We start from the raw sequence: 10,235 nt of genomic DNA, 5'->3' as shown, positions 1-10,235 counted from the left end.
GCTGGCCCACGCCTGCGCCTTAGGCCCGGGGTTGGGGGGGTGCATGCATGCTCTGGAGAGGGATGTGACTGGGGCCTGAGAGACTGCAGGGATGGGACCGGGGAGTAGCTGTGGCCTTGAGGTTGAATGTGCCGTTCGGTGGTGGCGGCGGATGGGCGGAGGGATGTCAGAGCCGGTTCTTGTGTCTGGTACCTTCCCCTCGGCCCTTCCAGGGGCACTGGTGACAAAAGGGCTTACTCCGCTAAGCCTAGAGACCTTGAGGCTGACCCCAGGGTAGTCCTGCCCGCCCCTCCACCCCCCATTGCCCAGGACCACCCCGCCCGCCGCCCCCCACCACCGTACCGCATGCCAAGCAAGGAGCAGGCATCCCTTGCCTCCCCATCCCAAGGCAGCAGCCGCAGAGAGCCGCGGTGTGCCCCCGCGCGTGTGACCTTGGGCTTCTTTACCACCCCAGATACGACGACTACCACCACGAGCGCTGGCACAGGGTCCATCCCGCCATGGCAACAGCAGCAGGCGGCTGCCGCAGCTTCTCCAGGAGCCCCTCAGATGCAAGGCAACCCCACTATGGTGCCCCTGCCCCCAGGGGTCCAGCCGCCTCTGCCGCCCGGGGCCCCTCCCCCTCCGCCGCCTCCGCCGCCTGGTTCCGCCGGCATGATGTATGCCCCGCCCCCTCCTCCTCCGCCTCCCATGGACCCTTCTAACTTTGTCACCATGATGGGCATGGGGGTGGCGGGCATGCCACCCTTTGGGATGCCTCCAGCTCCCCCACCGCCTCCACCACAGAACTAGACTTGGTTTTTTAAGGAAATATATATTATATATAGAGAGAATTGGTCTCGTTTAAACACACGCCGAACCTCACCATATGGAGCCAGACATTGGGACGCACGCATGTGATTGTGTGCACGCATGTGTGTGTGTGCACGCACCGGGCTGGGCCAAGCGACTGAGGACTCGCTTGGGAATGGGCAGGTGGTAATGGGGCGCCAGCTTGGGCTCTCCTGGCGCCCCGTAGCATCGAGTGTCTTCTTTGTCTTCTTTCTCTCCTCACCCAAATCCCTTTGCCTCTCCCCAAACTGGGCCGCCAGGATCCCTCCCCGCGGCGGCGATGGCCCGAGCCATGAGAGTGAGGACTTTCCGCGCCCATTGGTGACCCTTCCAGGCAGACAGCCTCAGCAGCGCCCCTGGTGGACAGGATGGTTCGGCAAAGCAGCCTGAGTTATTTTTATGGACGGAATCGGAACACGCTGGCTCCATATTGTGAAATTTTTATTAATTTTTTCTTTTTTCTTTGTTACTTCCTTATCTCTTACTTTCTTCAGACTCCGTCCAAGGAGATGCTCTCCCCGGTCTTCTGCTGCAATTAGATTCCTTTCCCTTTTCTCATTCCTGGTTCTTTAAGGAGAGAGGAACAAGTGGTTTTTAGGCAAACAATTTGGGCCATCAGTATGGCGGGGGGGGGGGGGGGTGTTTTCTTTGTTCCCAAGATTTTCAAACTGCCATATTTTTTTTCAAGCTGAGATACTTTTTCCCCTTAATTTTAAGTGTAGGGTTTTGTCTCTGCCACTCTCGTGGGGTAGTGGGTTAGTCCCCAGGTTGAGGGTCCATAACCAAACTGGCACCCCTGCCCGTGGTAGGTGGAGCCATGTAAGCTGCCTGGGGCTTGTCTGCAACCTTCAGAGCCCTTTCAGCGCTCCCTGAGCTGCCTCAGATTCCGTTTGTTCCTCTCCTTCCTGGAAAGGCTAGCTTTTACAATTTATTTTAATCCCAAACGTCTGAATGTTCTGCAGTGTTGAGGGGTTTGAGCCCCTTGTTTTCTTCGTTCTGCTTCTTTTCCTCCTCCCCTCTTCATGGAGTGATTATGTTGACAATAATGTATGATGCGCGTTCTCTTCACTGGTTTATCAGCAGACGTTTCTCTGGGCTTTTTGGTGTATGATTCAACACTGCGTTAAAGGAGGGTGTTCCATTGAATAAAAGAGCAGTGTGGTTTTCTGGGTCTGTTGTTTTTCTTTCTCTTACACTTGTGCCACTGTCGGTGCCACCACCAGTTACGGAAGCTGTGTTCAGCACCTGGCCCCACTGCCCCTTGCCCAGGGGAGCCTCTGGAACCTTCATTAAGGAAGTCCGCCCCCCACCCCTTGGTTCCCGTTCTCCCTCCCTGTGCAGGTCTGCTGGGGAAGCTGGTGTGTGGGCGGCCCCACCTTCTGCTAGTTTACTGATTACTGGCTGAAGACCAGGTTCCCCCTTCCTGGTCTCTGTCCTTTTGAAGGCCTTTCCCTGGGGCTTGGACCCCCACATTCGATGAGCTCCAGTTGTGATTCGTGCCTGGAAGCTGCCACCTGACTGAGGCCCTGGGCCTGGGGAGGCCTCAGCACGAAAGGTCAAGCCAACTAATCCTGCCTGTCAGGCTCCAAGCTGCTAAAATTAAAACCGCCAAGTGGCCTTTTCTCTCTCTGCTGGTGACTTGCAGCCTGCCACCATGGCAGGCTTTGGGGAGAGGTGGGGGCAGGGGAAGGGGCCCCACCTTGTGCCTTGTAAGCACTTCACAGAGGGTCCCAGGCTGTTTTGTTCCCTTGTGTCTGGGCTAATGGACAGGCCCGATGTGGCACCAGGAAAACCCAGCTCAGGACTTCTGGGGTCGTGAGTGAGGTCCTTGATCAGCCGCTTCTGCTGCTTTGCTGCAGTTCTCGGAGGGAGCTGCATGGGGCCAATGCTTCCCATCACCTTCCCTTTGGGCAGGCTGAGGGACAGCAAGCTCTGCAGCCCACAGGACTGGGCCAGTGGGGACAATGCTGGCCTGGGCTCTTCTGCAGCTTGGAGCTGGGGCTAGCCCTGCTGTTTATCCTGAGCAGGCCCTTGGTGTCTGAGCCCTGTCCAGCTTGCCTGGGCTGCTTTGCTGTAGGCCTGCAGGGGTTAATGGAGCCTCAGAAGCCAGACCTATTCACTGGGTCTCCTCAAGCAGGCCCTAAAGGTCCCTTGACTGAAAGAGGAGAGATCTTTCCTCTTTGTGCTTAGCTGACAGAATGGGGGCAGGGCCTGGGGCCTGGCAACCCTCTTTGACCTTGGCTTCACCTCACTGCTTCCCCCACAAGCTCGGTTTCCCTGGTGGGCTCATTGGGCGGTTAATTGGCTCTTTGAAGCTCTGGAAGAGGCAAAGTGGCGCTATGTGGGTTTTAGAAATAAAATCAATAAATGACTTAACCATAGCCCAGCTATCTCCTCCGTCTCTCTCCCCTGGGGCCAGCTCCATTCCTTTGCTCGCTCCCTCTCTGCTCCCTGCTGTCAGCTTTTGTTAAGGTTTTGGTGAGTAACAAAGTGGCTGACTTGGGCATCAGTCTCGGCCCTTTCTCCAAGGCAGCAAGCACCTGCCTTTGTGGTGGAACCAGAGGGGTGAAGAGGGCTTTCCCAGCCACCTTGGACCCCTGGGGGAGGGCAGAGCCCTCTACTTGACCCTGTTCCTGTTCTGCTGCAGCAGCAGTGTCTTCCCTGCCCGCTTAGAGCCAGGTTGGTGGAAGGAATGTCCGTTGGGAAAGGTCACTGTTAGGGCTCTGTTACTGAGACCCCGCCAAGTGCTCTGGAGAAACCCAAGATTGGTCCCAGGAAGGAGACAGGATTTCTGGTTGGAAATCTAGTAGGCCATAAACAACCTCTGAGTTAGTTAATGTATCTGTTTAGAAACCATTGGACATAAACAACAGTGTTGGTTCAGGGTTCAGGCTGGGAAAGTGTGTTTCAGGGTTCTTTAAATCTCTAAAGGGAACTTTGCTGGTCCAGTGGCTTAAGACTGTGTGCCCAATGAAGGGGTCAGGGAAATAAGATCTGGCATACTGCAGCTGGAAATCCTGCGTGCACCCCCTGCAACTAAAGCTCTTGTGTGCAGCACCTAAGACCCGGCACAGGCCAAATAAGTAAATTAAGTATTAAGTCTTCCCTGGGGGCTCAGTGGTGAAAGAATCTGTCTGCCAATGCAGGAGACAGGTTTCATCCCTGATCTGGAAAGATCCCACAACTAAGGAGCAACTCAGCGTGTGTGCCCCAACTACTGGGCGAGCACTCGAGCCTGGGAGCCCAGGCTACTGAAGTCCAAGCCCCCGAGAGCCCGTGCTCCACAACAAAAGAAGCCACCTCAGTGAGAAGCCTGCACATTGCAGCTAGAGGGTAGCTCCTGCTTGCTGCAACTGGAGAAAAGCCTGCACAGCAACGAAGACCAAGCGCAGCCTAAATAAATAAGCAAAATTATATAAATATGTATAGATGTGAGAGTTGGACCATAAAGAAAGCTGAGTACCAAAGAATTGATGCTTTTGAACTGCTGTGTTGGAGAAGACTTGAAAGTCCCTCAGACTGACTGCAAGGAGATCAAACCAGTCAATCCTAAAGGAAATCAGTCCTGAATATTCATTGGAAGGATTGATGCTAAAGCTGGAAGCTCCAATACTTTGGCCACCTGATGCGAAGAAACTTGACTCATTGGAAAAGACCCCGATGCTGGGAAAGATTGAAGGCAGGAGGAGAAGGGGACAACAGAGATGAGATGGTTGGATGGCCTCACTGACTTGATGGACATGAGTAAGCTCCAGGAGTTGGTGATGGAAGCCTGGCGTGCTGCAGTCCATGGGATCGCAAAGAGTCGGACATGACTGAGCAACTGAACTGATACATAAACCTATACACACAACACCAATGGGGAGTGAAATGGGGGGACTTGGGGAAGCCAGTAGGTCAGTTTCAGTCTTTGAATTTCCATCATGCTGGGCTGGGGGATGTGAAATAAAGAAGGGTCTCCTGGGGTGGCATTACCCTGGAAAAGACTGGAAAGTTCCAGTGGGTGCCATAGACACAACAAAGGCCAAAAGAGCCCAGGAGAAAGGTAGCTGGAGAAACCAACTCAAAGTATCACATTTGTTTCGCACCAGAAACAGATTGTGTCCCAGTTCAGCCAGTTCCTTGAGAGCAGGGGCAGGGTGATCACCCAGTTGATGAGCAGGGGGAGGGGTGTGGATTGAGTTGACTTGGGGAGCAGAATAAGATAGGAATGTGCTCTGTTGGGAGCAGGTTCTTAGCAGCAGGAAAATTAGGGGTCAGTGCAAAGAAGGTTTGCGTGGCAAAGGATGCGGCCACCGTTGGGGCATGAGGTGACAACACGGGCAACTGGTGCCAAAATGCCTCTGAGCTCTCTTTGGCATTCCACAAGGAAGGCAGGCCAGGCGGCCCGAGATGCTGGCCGAGCTTGGCGCGGGGGTGAACCTCCCCTGAGGCACAGCCCAGGAGGAAAGGCTGAGGATGGGAACTGTTACACACCGAGAGCCACCAGGCATTCTTTTGAAATGCAAGGTGTAGAATACTTTTAAAATGCAAAAGAGAAAGTTTTCTCTGTTCGTGGGAACTTGGGGTAGCTGTGTTTTGGCATCCTCTTCCTGGTCTTTTTTTCTTTGAAGCACACTCTAGGGAAGACCCGCCCAGATGCTGTCTGGGAGCAGGGGCAGAGCAGGGCTTGGCTTTCGGAAGACTAGGAGTTTGGCCTCCACACTAAGCTGATATTTCCAGGGCTGGATCTGTTGGGGCTCAGAAAGTTCTCAGAAACAGCTGGGCCGTCCTTGAAACAGACTCTGTAGCATCCTGCAGCTGGCCAGCCCTCTGATGTGCTTCCTTGGCCCTCAGACCAGAAGACCCAGGCTCCTCTTCCCCAGGTCCACCACTCTAGGAGGCCCAGCCTCCTTTGAAATAGCACCAGGCCCTGGGCTCCTTTTGCTCAAAGAACAAAGCAGGGGACTTCTCTGGTGGTCCAGTGGCTACAACTCTGCACTCCTAGTGCAGGGGCAGGTGCCACCCCTGGCCAGAGAACTGGATCCCACAGGCCGCAACTAAGACTTGGCGCAGCCAAAAAACAGGAACAAAGCAGAATCTATGACCAACCTGCTGCTGCTAAGTCACTTCAGTCGTGTCCGACTCTGCGACCCCATAGACAACAGCCCACCAGGCTCCTCCGTCCATGGGATTTTCCAGGCAAGAGTACTGGAGTGGGTTGCCATTGCCTTCTCCGTGTGACCAACCTAAACAGCATATTAAAAAGCAGAGACATTACTTTGCCAACAAAGGTTCATCTAGCCAAAGCTATGGTTTTTCCAGTAGTCATGTATGGATGTGAGAGTTGAGCTATAAAGAAAGCTGAGCGCCGAAGAATTGTTGCTTTTTAACTGTAGTGTTGGAGAAGATTCTTGAGAGTCCCTTGGACTGCAAGGAGATCAAACCAGTCCATCCTAAAGGAACTTTAGGAACCGCGTGGCCCTAGGCGGGAGAAATGAATGGGAGGAGGCCTTCACTCACCTGCGGCACGGGGAGCCTTGATACCATTGTGTATGTGTGTGTGTCTGTCTGTGTCTGTGTGTCTTGTGCCTGTGTCTGTGTGTGTCCGTGTGTGTGTGTGTGTGTGTCTGTGTGTGTATGGACTGCTTCAGTTCTACCCCTCTGGGCCACAGGACTACAGTTCCCAGGGGCCCCTACTCCAGGCTGGTGGCCCCTAGCCAAAGCTGGCCTGTAATCTGACCATCCCTCTTGAAAGGTCACTTCAGAGCTCCTTGAGGGACAGCAACAGGGGGAGCTCAGAGTGGCTGGACTTCGGTGGGGGATGGGGTGGGGGCAGTGGCCCTGCCTCAGGCGACCTCTCCCATACCACCTCTCCTGGAACCGAGAGTCCCGGTCCCCCTTTTCTCAGATGCCCAGTGTCCTCCGCTAGCTTCACCTTTTCTGTGCAGGGCACCCTGATGCTCTGCGCTGGTGGCCTTCAGCCACAACATATGTCCTCCCCACCAAAGGGCAGGGCCACCAATAGAAGCTTGACTGGAGAGCATCCCGCCCGTGGTGTGTAGCCTGTTGTGTGAAAGTCAACTGAAGCCAAGCTTCTCTGCTGCAGGCTTGGCCTCCTGACACCTGTCCTCCTCGACAGCCTCCTTGGCTTCTCCAAGGAGCCCTGATTGAGGGCCCACATTCAGACCCCATCCTTCATCCATAACCCGAATTCAGGGCAGCCTCAGCCAAAGTCACAGCCCAGCCGCTCCAGTCAAATTTCCGGCCTCTCAAGGCAGCACTCTGCCTGCAGCATCCTGACTCCGACCCTGCACAAGGCAGGCGCCGGGGCAGAAGACAGCAGACCCTAGTGCCAGTGCGCGAGGCCTGGAGGAAGTGGGTCAGTGCAGGGCTGCGAAGGAGCCAGGCTGGCCCTGGCCCTGCCCTGCCCCTCCTCTCCTCCGCTCACCCCAAAATAGCTCCCTGAGGAGCCGGGCCAAGACCCTCCCATCGAGGGAAGGGGTGGGGCAAGCTGCCCGGAGCCAGGCTTTAAAGCACCAGCCGGCTGGGGAATCTCCACTCCTGGGCTGGAGGCACCGCTCAGGCCACCCGTCTGCACAGTCAGTCCGGCCCACCCTCCCGCAGCCATGTCCCGGCCCCTGACAGACCAGGAGAAGAGAAAGCAGATCAGCGTGCGTGGCCTGGCCGGTGTGGAGAATGTGACTGAGCTGAAGAAGAACTTCAACCGGCACCTACACTTCACCCTTGTGAAGGACCGCAATGTGGCCACCCCGCGAGACTACTACTTTGCGCTGGCCTACACGGTGCGAGACCACCTCGTGGGCCGCTGGATCCGCACGCAGCAGCACTACTACGAGAAGGACCCCAAGGTGCTGCTTGGGGCACCCCGGGTGGGCAGTGGGCTGGGGGGCCCTGCCCTGGGGGCTGGGAGATCTGGACCGAATGACGGGCCCTTCCTGGGGTCAGGACTTTCTGCAGCAAAAGAAAGGGTGCCTCTGGGTTCCTGAGGTTGGACGATCCAGGGGTGCCAGGTGCAATGGGTGCTGGGACCACCCAGGGGAGAAACCTGGAGTTGGGGGCAGGTCAGGGGCCTCGGGTCAGGTAGGCTGGTTGCAAAGGCTCAGCGCTCAGTCAGAGAATGGAGAGGCTGCTGGGGGTGGGCAGGAAGACCCCGCGGCATGGGTTGGATCCTAAGTAGAAGGACATTCTACCGAACGCGTGTGTGGTGTGCTGGTGTGCCGGGTGGGGCGCAGCTGGGGTGGTGAGATCAAGTGTCTGTTGGGGTCACTGGTAAATGTCAGCAACCTGACACTGCTGGGCAGGGGGTGGGGGAGGGGCGGGGAGGGGACCCAGGAAACCAGGAGCCCGAGCACCATCAGCATCCTGGATACTGGAGTCTCTCCGCCCCCCTTCTTGGGACTGAGGCTTGAGGGCCAAGGGGAGCTGGGCACTGTGAGGAAGGGAGATGGCCGACTCTAGCCCTGAGTCATTGTGTGACCTTGAGCCAATGACTTCTCTCTCTGGGCCTGGCCTCCCCTTTTCAGGAGCTCTTGGTGGTGCTTCCCTGTGTCCTGACTTCCTGATGGGCTCTTGGCAGGCATGTGTGTGAAGGAAGGGGTTCCCACCTCTCCTAAGCACCTCAGCCCCCTGAGGTGGCTATGGCCCCATTTTTCAGATGAAGAAACTGAGGCTCAGAGAAGAAAAGTGATTTGTCCAAAGTCAGAAGAAATGCTGAGACCAGTATCTTACCTTCTGGGTCCCAAAGCCTGAGAAGGCAGGAAAACTGGAGGCAGGGCTGGAACCCACTGGAGCCTAGGAGTGGGGCAGCAGGTGTGAGAGGTGCAGGCCCAGCTGGGCCTGGCTGAATGTCAGGGGGCCGCCTTGACCCTCTCTCCCCTCCCCCACCCCCATCTGTTTCTCTGGACAGAGGATCTACTACCTGTCTCTGGAATTCTACATCGGCCGGACGCTGCAGAACACCATGGTGAACCTGGCGTTGGAGAATGCCTGTGACGAGGCCACCTATCAGGTGTGCAGGGGTGGGCACGCCTTCAGGATGGGGGACTGACCTGCTGGCCCTTGGCCCTGACTTCTCTTATACCCTCCCACCTCTAGCTGGGCCTAGACATGGAGGAGCTGGAGGAAATCGAGGAGGATGCAGGGCTGGGCAACGGGGGCCTGGGCCGGCTGGCGGGTAAGTGAGCGGGGTGCCAGGGGACTGGGCAGAAGTGTTCCTTTATGTTGGGTCTCTGATATCCACCTCCCTGCACACCCCTAGCCTGCTTTCTGGACTCAATGGCAACACTGGGCCTGGCTGCCTATGGCTATGGGATCCGCTATGAGTTTGGGATTTTTAACCAGAAGATCTCTGGGGGTTGGCAGGTGAGTGACCTTGGGCCCTGACCTTGTGGTTATGATGAAGATGGCTATTTGTTCATTCATCTGCACATAGATCCAGAAGCAGCCCCAGCAGCCTGGGTGGAGAGCATCTTTGCCCTTTCCCCCAGCCCCTAGCCAGCTGTCAGCTCCTGGGACAGGAGGTCCACAGCTGTAGAATGTCTCAGACTCTTATACACACACAGAGCCCCATTGGATCTTCCACCAGACTAGGGGCCCACCTACTGCAGAGCCGGTCATTCACACCCTCCCTGTACAGGGCGTACCAGGGCTGCGGGCTCCTGCTGTGCCCACCATCTGCTGCGGTGTGAGCCTGGCTCTGACTCTGCCTTCCTTTCTCCCCTGACCTGCCTGCGGTTCAGATGGAGGAAGCTGATGACTGGCTTCGCTACGGCAACCCCTGGGAGAAGGCCCGTCCTGAGTTCACGCTGCCGGTGCACTTCTATGGCCGAGTGGAACACACCAGCCAGGGGGCCAAGTGGGTGGACACACAGGTGAGGGGGAAGCCAGGGAGCAGGGGAAGATCTAGTGAGGCGGAGGGGAGGAGGAGTGGAGGTTCTGGAGGAAACAGAGAGAAGCAAAGGAAGAGCCTGGAAGCTACTGGGCCGAGTGCTATTTTATACCGGAGGCCACTGAGCTCAGAGGAGTTAAGTGACTTACTTGAGGTCACACAGCTGGAACCCAGAGAGGCTGGAGACAGGGTTACAGGGGAGCCAGACCACATGAAGAGCTGGGAGGAGGAGAGACACTGCCCTGCTCTACCACTGCTCCTCACTGCCCAAAATAATCACAGAGTCTCGGCTCCCCTGCATATTTGAGCTGGGGGCTTGATGGGAAATAAACCAACAGCCCAAAAGGGGGATAGGAGAGAAAACTAAAGCCTGGGAAGGGCAACTGACATGTTCAAGGTCATAGAGCAGGTTGGTGGGAGCCTACCGCTAAACCAGGTGTCCAAACCCCAGCTCCGCCACCAGTCCTTTTGCTGTGGCTGCAGCTCACCGGCCTCCAGATGGCTGCACAGCAAC

General features: G+C 56.3%; 2 protein-coding genes across 5 annotated transcripts in view; both read left to right on the top strand.

Moving 5' to 3' along the window:
* Positions 1 to 2,002, top strand: part of SF1 (splicing factor 1) — a 13,964-nt gene extending 11,962 nt beyond the window's left edge. Inside the window, exons 13-14 of one of the 4 annotated variants that reach the window (XM_010838007.1) lie at positions 448 to 635; positions 1,019 to 2,002. In XM_010838007.1, coding sequence (XP_010836309.1) covers positions 448 to 635; positions 1,019 to 1,127 — 297 coding nt within the window. In that variant the 3' untranslated portion in view covers positions 1,128 to 2,002. Of the gene's footprint in view, positions 1 to 447 lie in introns of all 4 variants that reach the window. The other 3 variants (XM_010838006.1, XM_010838008.1, XM_010838009.1) reach the window with 3 other exon arrangements.
* A 5,356-nt stretch (positions 2,003 to 7,358) lies between these two features.
* The window catches only part of PYGM (phosphorylase, glycogen, muscle), a 12,940-nt gene continuing 10,063 nt past the window's right edge, over positions 7,359 to 10,235 (top strand). Inside the window, exons 1-5 of the mRNA XM_010838005.1 lie at positions 7,359 to 7,682; positions 8,741 to 8,842; positions 8,929 to 9,007; positions 9,092 to 9,195; positions 9,573 to 9,704. Of these exons, the coding sequence (XP_010836307.1) occupies positions 7,440 to 7,682; positions 8,741 to 8,842; positions 8,929 to 9,007; positions 9,092 to 9,195; positions 9,573 to 9,704 (660 nt within the window). The 5' untranslated portion in view covers positions 7,359 to 7,439. The remainder of the gene's footprint in view (positions 7,683 to 8,740; positions 8,843 to 8,928; positions 9,008 to 9,091; positions 9,196 to 9,572; positions 9,705 to 10,235) is intronic.

This window comes from Bison bison, unplaced genomic scaffold (assembly GCF_000754665.1).
Source record: "Bison bison bison isolate TAMUID 2011002044 unplaced genomic scaffold, Bison_UMD1.0 scf7180017864089, whole genome shotgun sequence".
Lineage (NCBI taxonomy): Eukaryota > Metazoa > Chordata > Mammalia > Artiodactyla > Bovidae > Bison > Bison bison.
Note: the sequence above shows the minus strand (reverse complement) of the source record. Positions and strands in the feature narration are given on the sequence as shown.